Here is a 13,819-nt window from a genome sequence, read left to right as displayed (position 1 = left end):
ATAGTGGATTCTATGTTGAATGTTTTTTTTCCATAGAAGGAAAACTATACGCAAGTCAATGCTTTGTTTAATTCAAGAAATACCCACAGAGCTTTATAACCTTCAAGAGCTTCAGATCTCCATTTATATACAAGACATGACATGATAGGAGGAGGAAGCAAAAACACCTGGAACTTATTTATAAAAAACTGTGTATTTATTCTTACATGTTTCAAGTTTAGTCTCCTTCAAAGTACTCTCCCCTAGATGCAATACCTCTAATCAAGACAATTCTTCCCACTGCCCAAAACAGTTTTTGAGCTCATGGATTTTGATGCCTTTTAGTGCTTCTGCTGATTTTTGTTTCACCTCTTCCCCACAGGCAAGTAATTCCCCTTTGAGGGTGTTTTTACGGGGAAGCAAAAAAAGGTCAATTGGGGTGAATAGGGAGAGTGGGGCATAGTGGTCACACTGTTTTTGGTTAAAAACTGCTGAACACTCAGCGCAGTATAGGCAGGTGCCCCGATCATGAATCACCCATCAAGAAATGGGCAAAAGCATTGCATCTTTCAAAAAAAATGCACTGAAGCCATACACAGCCTCTCACAACAACGCCAGCTGGCACGCTGATACTGGTGGGTTCCTACAACACTCACCTAGCGGGCGAAGCCTGTACTACAAGGGGCCCACCCTGAAAAAGATAACTGCAGTTTGGGGGCTTCCCCCTCATATATGAACGAATACTTAATGTCAGAAAATTGCTGATACTAACACATCTTTCAGACTGTCCTCCACTACAGAGAGGGCACAGAGAAAAGGCACAGAAAGCAGGGCGTCTATTCAGACCAGTCACATCAGCCCACTTTTTAAACATGCAACTTGGTGCCGTAAAGGTTCCCTCTCAGCACTGCTTGAGCTGAGTCTCACTTATTTGATATGCTACATCTTCCTTTTTGTTGCTCAATGTATTTTTCAAATTTCCTCAAGATTTCTACTTTGACCAGTAGATTACTTAGGAGTGTGTTTTCCCGGTGTTTTGGAAAATTTCCCGTTTCCCTCGTTATTGATTTCTAGTTTGATTCCACTGTGATGCAGAAAACACACTGCATGATTTCAACTGAGGTTTGTTTTGCGGTTCAGAGAATGGTTCATCTTCATATATGTTTTGTGCCACTGAAAAAGAACGTGTATTCTGCTGGTGTTACATGGAGTGGTCTTGCAAATGTTGACTAGATTCTTTTGAGTTCTTCACGTTGTTTCTGACTTTATGTCTCATTGTACCATCAATTGTCAAAGAGGGTACTGAAGTCTCCAGCTATTGTAGATTTGTTGATTTCTCTCTAGTTCCATCAGTTCCTGCTTCACAGATTTCCCAGCTCTGCTGTTCAGTGCACACTCACTTAGGGGGGCTATTTTTCTTGGTGGATTGACCCATCTATTATTATATAACAACAATTTCTGTCTCTGGTAATTTTCTCTCCCCTCACATCTATTTTGTCTGATGTTAATATAGTTAATCCTGCTTTCTTTTGATATCAGCCTAATATTTTTCCATTGTTTTTACTTTTAGCTCACTTATTTCTTTGTATTTCAAGTGAAATTATTGGAGACAGCACAGAGTTGGGTCATGGTTTTTAATCCATTCTATCTATGTCTTTTAATTGGTATATTTAGAGCATTTGCATTTAATGTAATCACTGATATATTGGGACTGAAGTCTGCCATGTTATTTCTTGATTTCTTTTTGTTCTGTTTTTGTTTTTTTCTTTCTTCTTCTGTTCCTGGGAATTACTTGAACATTTTTAGCATTCCATTTTGAGTTGTCTATACTTTTTGAGAGCATCTGTGTGTGTGTGTGTGTGTGTGTGTGTGTGGCTATCCTGTTATACATATACAATTTATCTGCAGGTATAATAATTTTACCAGTTCAAATATAGAAACCTTATGCCTTTTGTGATTTTTACTCTTCCCTGCTTACAATACCATTGTCTGAAATAGTTCTTCTACATACATTTAAAACCACACTTCAGAATTCTTTCATTATTGGTATTTAAAAATGCCACCAATTTATGAATATGAATTTTTTACCCTTCTACTTTGCCAAATTCATTTATTAAACCTAGTAGTTTTTTGGTGGAGCCTTTAGGATTTTCTATATACAATATCATGTCACCTGAGAATAATTACAGTTTCACTTCCTCCATTCCAATTTGCAAAACAAAAAAAAATAAGGTATGTAGGAATAAATTTAACCAAGGATGAAAAAAACCTGTACTGGGAAAATTACAAGACACCAAGGGAAGAAACTAAAGAAGATATAAATAAGTGGAAGCATATATTGTGTTCATGGCTAGAAAAAATTAACATCATTAAAAAGCAATCTACAGATTCAATGCAATTTCTATTAAAATACCAATGATATGTTTTACAGATATACACAAATATAGGACAAATATTCCAAAAACTTATACAGAACCACAAAGCACCCTGAATAGCCTCAGCAATCTTGGGAATAAAAAATAAAGTTGGAGGTATCACATTACCTGATATCAAACTCTACTATAAGGCCATTGAAATCAAAATAGCATAGTATAGGCATCATGGAACAAAATAGAGAGCACAGAAATAAACCCATGCCTTTATGGTCAATTTATATTTGACAAAGGAGGCAAAAACATATAATGGGGTAAAGAGTCTCTTCAAACAATGACGTTGAGAAAATTGGACAGATACACACAAAATAAATGAGTCTGGACCACCAACTTATACCATACACAAGAATAATCAAAATGGATTAAAAACTTCAATGTAAGTCATGAAACTATACAAATCCTAGAAGAAAACATAGCCAGTAAAGTTCCAGACACTACTCATAGCAATATTTTTGCTGATTTATCTCCTCAAGCAAGGGAAATAAAGGGAAAAATAAACAAATAGGACTACAGCAAAATTAAAAGTTTTGCACAGCGAAAGAAACCATCGACAGGGAACCCACTGAACGTGAGAACATGTTTGCCAATGATACATCTGATAAGTGGTTAATTTCCAAAATATACAAATATCTTATACAATTCAACACCAAGAAGACAAACAACACAATTAAAAAATAGGCAAAGGACCTGAATTGACACTTCTCCGAAGAGGACATACAGACAGACAATAGATATATGAAAAGATGGTCAACGTTACTAATCATCAGATAGAAGCAAATTAAAACCACCATGAGATATCATCTCGTACCTGTCAAAATGGCTGTCACCCAACCAACAAACATGCTGGTGAAGATGTGGAGAAAACGGAACCCTCGTGCACTGTTGGTGGGAATGCAGACTAGTGCAGCTCTAAGGAAAACAGTGTGGAGTTTCCTCAGAAAAATTAAAAATGCAAATGCCTTTTGACCCAGTGATTCCATTTCTGAGAATATGGCCAAAGAAACATGAAACATTAATTTGAAAGAATATATTCACCCCTATGTTAATGGCCATGTTATTTACAATAGCTAAGATCTAGAAATAGCCAAGTGCCCATCAGCAGATGAGTGGATAAAAAAAACTGTGGTGCATTTACACAACGGAATACTACTTGGCCATAAAAAAGGTGGAGGAACAGGGGGGCAGAAAGAGACGGCTTGGGGTGCTGAGCACATGACACCGTGTGTAGATGATGTTTTATTGAGCTGTACACTTGAAGGTCCAGCCACCCAAATGGGCCCCCTAGTGCAGGACGAAGGGGTTTGGGAGGGTCCAGATACCATCCCTAGCCCTCCTCCCCCAAAACAGTTGTGGCCACTCTTGTGGCCTGGCCTCAGAGTAAGGCTGATGCTGGGCAGTGGGGAGAGACTGAGAAGGGAGAAGCTTCTCTAGGATCCAAGAGGGTGAGCACCACAGAGAAAACAGTTAGGAGAACTAATGCCCTGGCACAAACAAGGAGTGTTTTTGCAACATAGATAGAAAACCATACACTTGAAACAGGTATGGTTTTACAAACCAATGTCACTCCAATAAGCTCAATAAAAAGTAGTTAACCTATGAAATATAATAAAAATTTATTTTATGTGGTAAAAATCACTAAGTTTACAGGAGAATATTACTTTTTATAAGTCAGATATGATTGCAAGACCCAATTCTACCATTTACTCACTCAGCCATCTTTATAACTCTGAGCTTCAGTTCACTCTTCTATGTAACATGCAAATGTATGAATATGAATATAAGTATAGTCACCTTCCAAGTGGTTGTGTGCATAAAATAAAATAATAATTTTAAAGTTTTACAAAAAACAAACCACAACAGACATTGTTGTAATTTTTGCTTCAACAATAAAACATAATTTAGAAAACTTGAGAGGAGAAGAGAACGCTTTATATTTACTCATATAGTTGCTCTTTCCATGTTCTTTCTTTCTAATTCTCTGAATATAGAATTCTGGTTTTTTCATCACTAGAAAAATATTTTGTCACTTCCTTTTGACTTCCAGGGTCTGATGAGAAATCTGTTGTCATTCAAATTGTTTTATTTCCTTTATAGCAGCGATTTTCAACTGGCATGCGGCAAGAATTTGTAAAACATGTAATACCTGATTACTTCGTCAGGGGCACTGACCTCTTTTCCCTTAGATTGTCAAACATAAAAAGAACAACAGCCAACACAATAGCTTTCTCATGTGAATTAATCAAAATTATATCTGTTTTTTGTCAAATTGGCAAAATGGATGTTTTTGCTGTGCTGCCAAATTTTAGTAATTAGTTTATGTGTGCCATGAGATGAAAACAGAGAAAACAGAAAATCATTGCTCTGTAGGTACAGAGTTGTGTTTCCTTGGTTGCTTTCAAGGTATTTCTTCTCTTTGTTTTCAGAGTTAACTTTGATGTATCTTGGCATGGATTTCATGGTGGGGTGGCCTTTTTGCCACTGGGTGATAGTGAAGGTCCTGACTCTTCTCCAGGCCCCTTCAGATGCGTCCTGGTGGGCAGGGAGAGAGATGCTTCACTGCTGCGGGGTGTGGGAGAAGTACAGGCCTCCACGTGGCCTCCTCCGCTGACACCATACGGGGAGCCCTTGTTAAGACCAGCTGGGATGGAAGTCGAGGCTCCTAACTGGGTTTTCTCTGACACCACCCCAGCAGGGATGTTGTCAGCCTGAGTCAGAAGCAAGGCGTCTATCAGATACATATGTTCAAAGTGGTTTCTCCAAGTCTGTGGTTTGCCCTGTTATTCTCTTAAAGATGCTTTTTGAAGAGCAAAGTTTAATTTTAAATTAGCCTAGTTTCTTGATTTTTTCCTTCACAGTTCATATTTTTGTCATATTTAAGAGATATTTACCAAACTCAAAGTGAGAAAAAAATGTATGTTCTCTTCTAGATGTAAAAAAAAGTTTTATGTTTAGGTCTATAATCCATTTCAAGTTAATTTTTGTATACGATTTATGAAAATTGAAGGGTTTTTCTTGCTTATGTCTATCCCATTGTTACATAACTTGTTTTTTGCAATAATTAGCATTTCCCTCTTCAATGACCACATATGCATGGGTTTAGATTTCTGAATTCAATCTGTTCCATATATCTATTTTCTATTTTTAGAGCATATAGCACTGTATTTTACTTGTAACTTAATGACTGTGGAAGTCAAATAGTTCATGTCATTCAACCTCTTCAGATTATTGCTGTGCCATGCACAAACCAGGTAATACCTCTTCATCGAGTCGGGCTGTCTTAAATCTCTTAGAAGCATTTTATAGTTTTCAGTATTTCCCAAGTATTTCCCATTTTGATGCCATTATAAAAGTATCTTTTCCATTTTAACTCTTCTAGTTGTTTAATGGAATAGAACTATAAAATAAATTTTTGTCCATTGAACATATGCCTAATATTTTGATAAACTAGTTCCTGTATGTTTCTCTATACATTCCCTTGAATTTTCTCCATTAACCCAAAATTGCTAAGATCTCAATTTTGTCTAATTGCATCAATAAATTCAACAAAACTCCAGTCAAAATACCAGCAGGTATTTTTTCTCTGAAAATTGACAAAATGATTATAAAATTCATATGAAAATGCACAGGGCCTAGGATATAGAAAGAACTCTTAAAACTCAAAACAAGAATACAAACAACTGAATTAAAAATGTGCAAAATATCTCAAAGGCCACTCTCCCAAAAATATATGGAAGGCAAGTAACCACATGAAAAACTAATCGGCAGCATCAGGCATCAGCGATAGGTAAGAGAAAACCACCACATGGCACCACGCGTACCTATAAGGATGGCTATTAAAAAGACAGGTGATACCATGTTCTGGTGAGAATGTAGAACAAACAGAACTCTCACGTACTGTTAGTGGGAATGTAAAATTGTACATCCACTTTAAAAAAAATGTTGCTAAGGCCTCAAAAGGTCAAACGTACATCTACCATATGATCCAGCCATTCTATCCAGGTAAATATGCAAGACAAATGACAGCATAAATCCATACAAAGTACCACTCAGCAATAAAAAGAAACATACTATTGGTACACGATATAATGTGAATGAATGCAAAATAATTATGTTGAATGAAAAAATATAGTAAGAAATGTAAGTGCATAGGGAACGCTAGAAAAGGAAAACTGATCCATGGTGACCAAAGCATCAGTCGCTGCCCGAGGATGGGGAGGGAGTCAGGAAGGGTAGGAAGGGGGAGTTACAAGGGGGCATCTGCACAGCAGAGGGAGCACCTACCACAGGAGGAGCCAGTCCCAGCCGAGTCCATACATTTTAAGGCAACTTCCAGGAAACTTCAGACCTTTCCACAACATATCACTAACTATCACTTGACCACAGACACGTGCAAAATAGATGCCACCACTCATAAAAGAAGTATTCTGTCCTAAAGAACAGTGTTTTTCTCGTGTTTTAGCACTCTTATGCATTTATTTTGAAATATTTTTGCTGACATTTCAATAAAATTTTGAGAGGAGGAAGAGGACAATGCATATTCTTACTTAACCAGAATTGCAAGTTGTCTTTACTCAGAACCTTAGCTTATTACTTATTTGGTTTCCATGTATAAACCATTAACAGAATTCTTAACTACATTTACATAATTTCATGTTTAAAGAAGCCAAATGGGTGGGTGCATTTGCAAATACTCATTTCCTGGATGCTCTTTATTTTTATTTTAAATATTTTTTATTTTGAAATCATTTTAAACCTACAGAAGGAGTACACAAACAGCACAAAAATTCCACACAGCGTTCACGCAGAGACCTCATTCCTATGTCACTAACTTTCCCAATAGCGTCCTTCATAGCAGAAGCCTGGGCTCTAGGACCCTAGTCCACACTGAGTTGTCCTGTCCTTTCAGTCCGAGACCTCCCTTGACTTTCATGACCCTACCATGTTTGAAGACCCTGGGAAAATAAAATTTCCCCATGGAGTTTATCAAATACTTTCTCATTCTTCAATTCAGGCCAGCCACGATGATTGACAGGAATATTAGAGAAGCAAGACCCTGTCGTTTTAACTGCATCCTGTCAGGGGGCACAGAGAAGTTTCTTTTTCCTTTGTAATGAACAACTGTTTTGTGAAAAGATACTAGAGATGATGTAACACCTCATTCCTCATACAATGTTCACCCATTTGTTTTAGCATCAATTAATGTTTCTTGCCTGAATTATTAAGACGGTTGCCAAGCACTGATTTTCTAATCCCATCATCCTTTCTATTTTTATTCATTGGCATTCTACTTATGATGGAGCTTTTTCTTCTCCATATAAATTGAACACGTTTCATGTATCTCACTATTATCCCTGTGCAGTAAAATGTTCCTGCATTATACAGTTAAGATAATCTGTTACTATCATTTTTAATTTTTATTCTTAAATTGTCCCAGATTTAGTTAATAAGAGCTTCTTCAAGCTCGTTTCTATGTTCTTCTGACATGTACCTATTTTTCTTTGGCCACTTTCCTACTTTCTGGCATAATAAGATTTTCCAGGTTCATCTTGTACTTTCCCAGCTGCAAGGCTGAAATCAACAATGTCTCCAAGGGTCCCTGGTTCCACTTAACGGAGAACGGCATTGACAACCCAAAACACGGTCACTCAGATGCTGCCTGCTATGGAGGTGCTGCTAATCCCAGGCCCTCACTGGAAGGCAAAGTAAGGGAAATGTATACAGTTATGTGTATGTTAATACACACAAATCTATACTCACTCCTGTTACATCTATATCTATTTCTATTCCTGAAAGTCATAAAATCACATTAATACCTCCAATTTCATTCAGCACCTCAAGGTTCATTCTACCTTTTTTCCTCTTTATATTTGTGATTCCCATCTCCATCATTGAGGGAGTTGGCTTGCATCTTTTTCAGTATATTTACTTATTTTCTCAACACTCCTCTACTCAAGTGTAACAAATCTCCTGGTTCTGCCAGGTGACTACCTGACACTCTCCAAGCCAGTGGATTTCAGGGTTACAGATGTGGCTGAAACGTGTGGGGCCGGGTACCTGCAAAAAGCAACCTGTGCGGCACCAAGTGCATGAACGATGCAGGCTACCAGTGACCATACCCTTGACACAAGTCCACCTCGTGACATATGCCGAATTAGTGAGCACCAATTCGGACCACGTGGCGGGAGGTCCTTTGAGCTAAACAAAGAAGGTGATAAAGTGCCTCCATTCTACTTGAAGTGGGTCAGACCACATGTGGAAAAATGTAGTGAATTTGGCTGGCCACATATTCAGTACCCATAGATTTAAAAATCCCATGGAGATTTTATGAAGACCCTATTACTCAACTTTTTAATAGTTTAGGATTTTACATTTTTGTCAGTACACTTGGGCCCGAACCAAGATATATGACTTCCCTAAACACCCTTACTACCAATAATGTTCAAATAATTACTTTATTTATTTCATGGAAATGGAAAATGCTAAAATTGTATACTTCTGTGTATTGAAAATAAACTTATTGTGATGTCCCACAGCAAATAATTTCTTGGGAACTACGTTGAACTGCTTACAATATAGGCAAATAAATCACCGATCACTTGATCTTAATAAAAAGCTATATGCCAGTTAATTATTCAGCTTCAGAATTTCTGACTGCCAAATTGTTTGACTGTTTCATGGCTGGCCTTAGGGTTTGAGATGTCTTGTGTTTACACCATACGTCTTGTCTATCTATGTTGCAAAAACACTCTCCTTTGGTGGGAGCCACACCCTGTCACAGTTAAGGAGCCACGTGTGGAAATCTGTAGGAAACAGGCTTATAGTGCTAATTTACTGAAGCAGGGTCAAGCATACCTTGTAGATTGATACCCAGGTTGGCCTACTTGCCAGCCCTGAATAGGCCAACAGAACACTGAAAGTGTTACATCTTTATCAAAAATATAAAAAATACATAAAAAATATCAAAGACTTGTGGAAATAAGTCACCACTACCATTTTTACCTTACATTGTCTTATTACCTGATTAAAATATCATTACCCAAGAATCCAATGCAGTGATCTCTAGGCATGGTTTTACAATGCCTCAAAACATCTTAAGTCACATTTAAAGGTAGTATAAATGTATACTATTAAATCACTGGGAAACAAGATTCATTTTAGGCAATTTTGAAACACCATACTGTGTACAGCACTTTATAAGCTTCTTGAATGATAAAATTTAAAAACAAATAAAGTAAGGCCCTGGCTGGTGGGGCTCAGTGGACTGAGTGCCGGCCTGAGAACCAAGGTCCACCAGTTCAATACTCAGTCAGGGCACATGCCAGGGCACATGCACACAAGAGGCAACCACACATTGATGTTCCTCTCCCTCTCTTTCTCCTTCCCTGCCCTTCTCTCTAAAAATAAATAAATAAAATCTTTTTAAAAAGTTAAAATAATAATAATTGTTAAAAAAGAAAAACTCAGTAAGAAATAAACTAAATAACAACTAAGTAAATAAGATATACATGTGAAAAAACAGGATACAAGTATTCTCAAGAATAGTATGTTACCTTTGCTATGTTTTCAAGTAACATTCATGTGCTCTCTTTAAAGTACCTCACTCCGATATGTTTTTAAACATTCTTACTTTTAAAAATCTGTAAAGGGGACAATGTCAGGTCTTGTAGATTTTCAAAACCAAAGAAAACCGATGTCACCACCTCCAGTACCTCAGCACGTGCACACAAAAAATCACAACAGTTAATAAAACTTGGAGACACCTACCCATTTCAATGTGTGATTGACAAAAGGCAATTTTTAGCTTATGTCACTGTTTCTATAATGTGACCCAGGAATTAAATATGAAATAATCATTTGTGCCTCTTCTTCAGATCCCTGGCTCCTCCTCTGATTTCCTGAGCAGGTTTTTTGTTTGTTTGTTTTGTTCGTTTGTTATTGTATCCTGAGCAGTTCTTACATGAACCAGTGACCAAAGTGCTGGGGGCTTTGAGGAGAACGTTAGAGCAATGACATCCTTTTCACACTAGGTTCGCTGTTTTCCAGCATGAGAGGGGACAGGCAGCCACAAGCCAGTGAGATTTTCCAATTTGGTGAAGTGTGTATAATTCTAGTCTCCAAACCAAGGCTCTACACAAAGATCAAAATTATTGTATTAGGGCCTGCTTTTGTTAAAAGCGAACTCGTCTATTTTCTCCCTTCAATTATTTAAAGTGCGCACCTTAAAAATGAACTACTCATCACTGCACATGGGGATATATGTAATATGTCACCAAAGAAATCGATAAAATACAAAGCACATAATTTTGTCATTGTTTGTTGTTTAGTGAGGAGGTCTAACAATTTCATAGAAAAATTTTGACATCACTTAAAATTCATCAGTGCAGAACTAGCTGGTGAGCATTTTCTTGAAATGAGAACTTGATAAATATACAGATTTGTATATCTATATAAACATAGTTTTATTTCCTACTTATGAAGAAGGTCTGCCTGCATTCCAAACTCTATTATCACTTGAAGAGACTTTTCAGAATTTTAAAACGTTAAATGAAACTAGCATCTATTAAAAACATTTCACTTATGCTACCTGGTAAATTGTACTTTATTTTCTAAGAGGGTAGAAACACTCTAAACATAAATATTTATTTTATGTTTCTTTTGATGCAATTAATACACTGTCCTACAAAAGGTTATTAGGCTTCTACTTCTAAAAATATACATATAGCACTACCTATATTTTCCAAATATTTCACCAAAGGTAAGGAAAGGAACTCCAGTAGCTACAGCAATTCTACACGGGTTTTGGATATGGACTTCCTTGGCTAACAGTTCAGCAGAAACAAGAATCAAGACATGTACTGTAGGGTGTTAGGACTCTAACAACAGTGAGTTTCTGTAGAAACTATGGTCCTGTCGTTCAAGACAGTAAGTTACAGTTGAGTGGGAAAACCTAAGAAATTAAGCAGTCTTGGATATTCCAAACCCATGCTCCCCAGATAAAAGATGTACCTGGTCTCCCGCCCTTGTCACCCTCTCCTTGTTTGTGCCAGGGCATTAGTTCTCCTAACTGTTTTCTCTGTGGTGCTCACCCTCTTGGATCCTAGAGAAGCTTCTCCCTTCTCAGTCTCTCCCCACTGCCCAGCATCAGCCTTACTCTGAGGCCAGGCCACAAGAGTGACCACAACTGTTTTGGGGGAGGAGGGCTAGGGATGGTATCTGGACCCTCCCAAACCCCTTCGTCCTGCACTAGGGGGCCCATTTGGGTGGCTGGACCTGGAGGAGAAGGGACCAGGGGTGTCATCCCCGCTGGCCTCAGCATCTGCCCAGCATCCGGACAACCAGTGGGATGTTTGACACCCCGCCAGGTTTCTGTTTCCCATTCTCATTTTCTCGAGTCCTCCTGATCTTCCTTTTTCCTGCTGTATTTTTGTCATCAATTCTTTTTGGCAAGAGAACACAGCAGAGCTCCGTCTCCTTCCCATAAATACGCGTATGCTTTTCCCGAACCCTTCTCCTCCCCTTTCTCCCTTTCCTCCAGGTAGGGTCTGCAATGCAAAGGACTCTCCTCTCACCCAGACACCGATGTCTGCGTCTCAGTCTGACCATTTCATTCAACACGCCCGCTCCTTCCGAAGCCCACTCCTTACCAGTTCCACTTTCTCCCTGTTACCCATGTTGCTTTCTACTGCTAAGCACCTCCTCCACCTTTTCTGGTTCTACTACTGCCCACATTTTTTAAAAAATCCAATATGCAAGCCAGTGTGAATTCTAGTAACAACGTGTGTGTCTCTCTGTGTGTGTGTGTGTGTGTGTGTGTGTGTGCGCGTGTGTGCGCGCGCGCGTGCGTGCCCCATCCCTCTCAGTCTGTCAGGGTCTTGGGCGTGTGGCTTCCAGGTGCTGCTGGACAGTCGGACGGCTCAAACTTCCTCGGCCAAGCTGAGACTGGACCCTGCCGAGCGCACCTGTCTGCGCCCAGGTAACCAGGGAAGTGCTGTACAGGCTGGGTTCCAGGACACCTGGCCCCGAAAAGAGCGATAGCAGCGACCTGGAGCCACAGGGGTGCCCCTCCTGCTCTGCTGTTCTCTACCCCTCCTTCCCTCCAGCATGTTCTGCTTTCCTCTGGGCACCCCTTCCTCCACAGCGCCTTACCTCAAACAGGGGACCGATCTTGTTCTTCTCCAGGTAAGCCTGGATCCGGGACTGCTGATACGACGCCATGGAGAGACAGCAAGGGCCGGCGCTGAGTGCGGACAGAACGCGCCTCTGCTGGGGGCCCACCCACCTTCTCCCTGGACTGGGGCGGGGACGGGAGCTAGTGAGCCTGGGCTCCCCTAGCCTGGAGGGGCTCGGCCTGGGCCGTGGGCGTGGGCTGCAGCCACCGGAGCCACCAGCGTGGGGCTCTGAGAGCTGGAAACCCTGCACAGCACCGGCACCGCCAACTCAGACAACTCGGAGATGTGGGGGGAACTCATTCATCGCGCTCTCCTGCTGCACCCGCCCCCACTGCCCTCCCTCCCCGCAGCGCTGGCTCTGGAGCTGGCGCTGGGGAATTGGAGCCTCCGTGCCTCGCTCCTCTGGGCGCAGCAGCAACGGGAATCAGGGCTTGGGAGGCTGGCCGGGAGCTGCTGCTCCGCCCAGAGCAGCACCTGGGGGCGCCCTCCCAGGATAGGGGCCTCGGGGCTCCAACTCCACTCGCTGGAGTGTGTGTACGAGTGTAGAGTGTGTGTGCCCCTCTTCCAGGTTACAACAACAAACCACCTGGGCTCATCCCCAGCTTGTGCTCTCCCTGCCCGCTGCTCCCTAGCGACAGCTCCGCTCAAAAAGCCAATGGTTAAGGGGCTTCTTTCAAAGTGCTTATAAATCTGGTGCTTGTTGGCTACTCTGCGACAGCTGCAAATACAGTTCTCAAGGGGGTCTTCCCCACCGCCCCATCGGAACCTCTCCTTGCCACCTCCTGCTCTGCCATAGTTTTATTTCAGGGTCCGAGAAGGACAGAGTTGGAAGAAGGTTCATGGGTCTGAGGGTTTGCCACGAAAATGAAGTTGCCTATCCTTGAAAAATCTGTCTTGGCTTGGAGAAAGCCTTCTGTAGGCTGAGAATTCAGCAGAAAACTCCCAAAGGTTGGGAGCAACTCCAGCTTTTGACTGAAGAGGAGATAAAAGCAAGACAGCCTCCACTTCCAAGTCTGCCTTCCTAATCCACATATAATTATGTCCAACTATAATTATTTATCTACATCTCAGATGCTACCCTATTCCATTTAACGATGATCCTTCTAGATATTCCATGAACTCCTCAAATGCAGCCAATACCCTTCTTATTGTGGAGGGATTTTCAAGTTGAAGATCTACAAATACAGAAATTTCTTCACAGAGCTCTCTTTCTTGTGGAAAAAAACCACTGAGGTTTCC

The 13,819-nt window shown here is 40.3% G+C and overlaps 1 protein-coding gene across 1 annotated transcript in view; it reads right to left on the bottom strand.

Annotated features, from left to right (window-relative positions):
- CUNH8orf34 (chromosome unknown C8orf34 homolog) overlaps nucleotides 1–12,880 on the bottom strand; it is a 300,229-nt gene extending 287,349 nt beyond the window's left edge. Inside the window, 2 exon segments of the mRNA XM_037058678.1 lie at nucleotides 12,558–12,749; nucleotides 12,752–12,880. Of these exon segments, the coding sequence (XP_036914573.1) occupies nucleotides 12,558–12,749; nucleotides 12,752–12,880 (321 nt within the window).
- Between the last annotated feature and the right edge of the window lie 939 nt (nucleotides 12,881–13,819).

This window comes from Sturnira hondurensis, unplaced genomic scaffold, assembly GCF_014824575.4.
Source record: "Sturnira hondurensis isolate 20B ecotype Veracruz unplaced genomic scaffold, ASM1482457v3 Scaffold0010128, whole genome shotgun sequence".
Taxonomy (NCBI): Eukaryota; Metazoa; Chordata; class Mammalia; order Chiroptera; family Phyllostomidae; genus Sturnira; species Sturnira hondurensis.
Note: the sequence above shows the minus strand (reverse complement) of the source record. Positions and strands in the feature narration are given on the sequence as shown.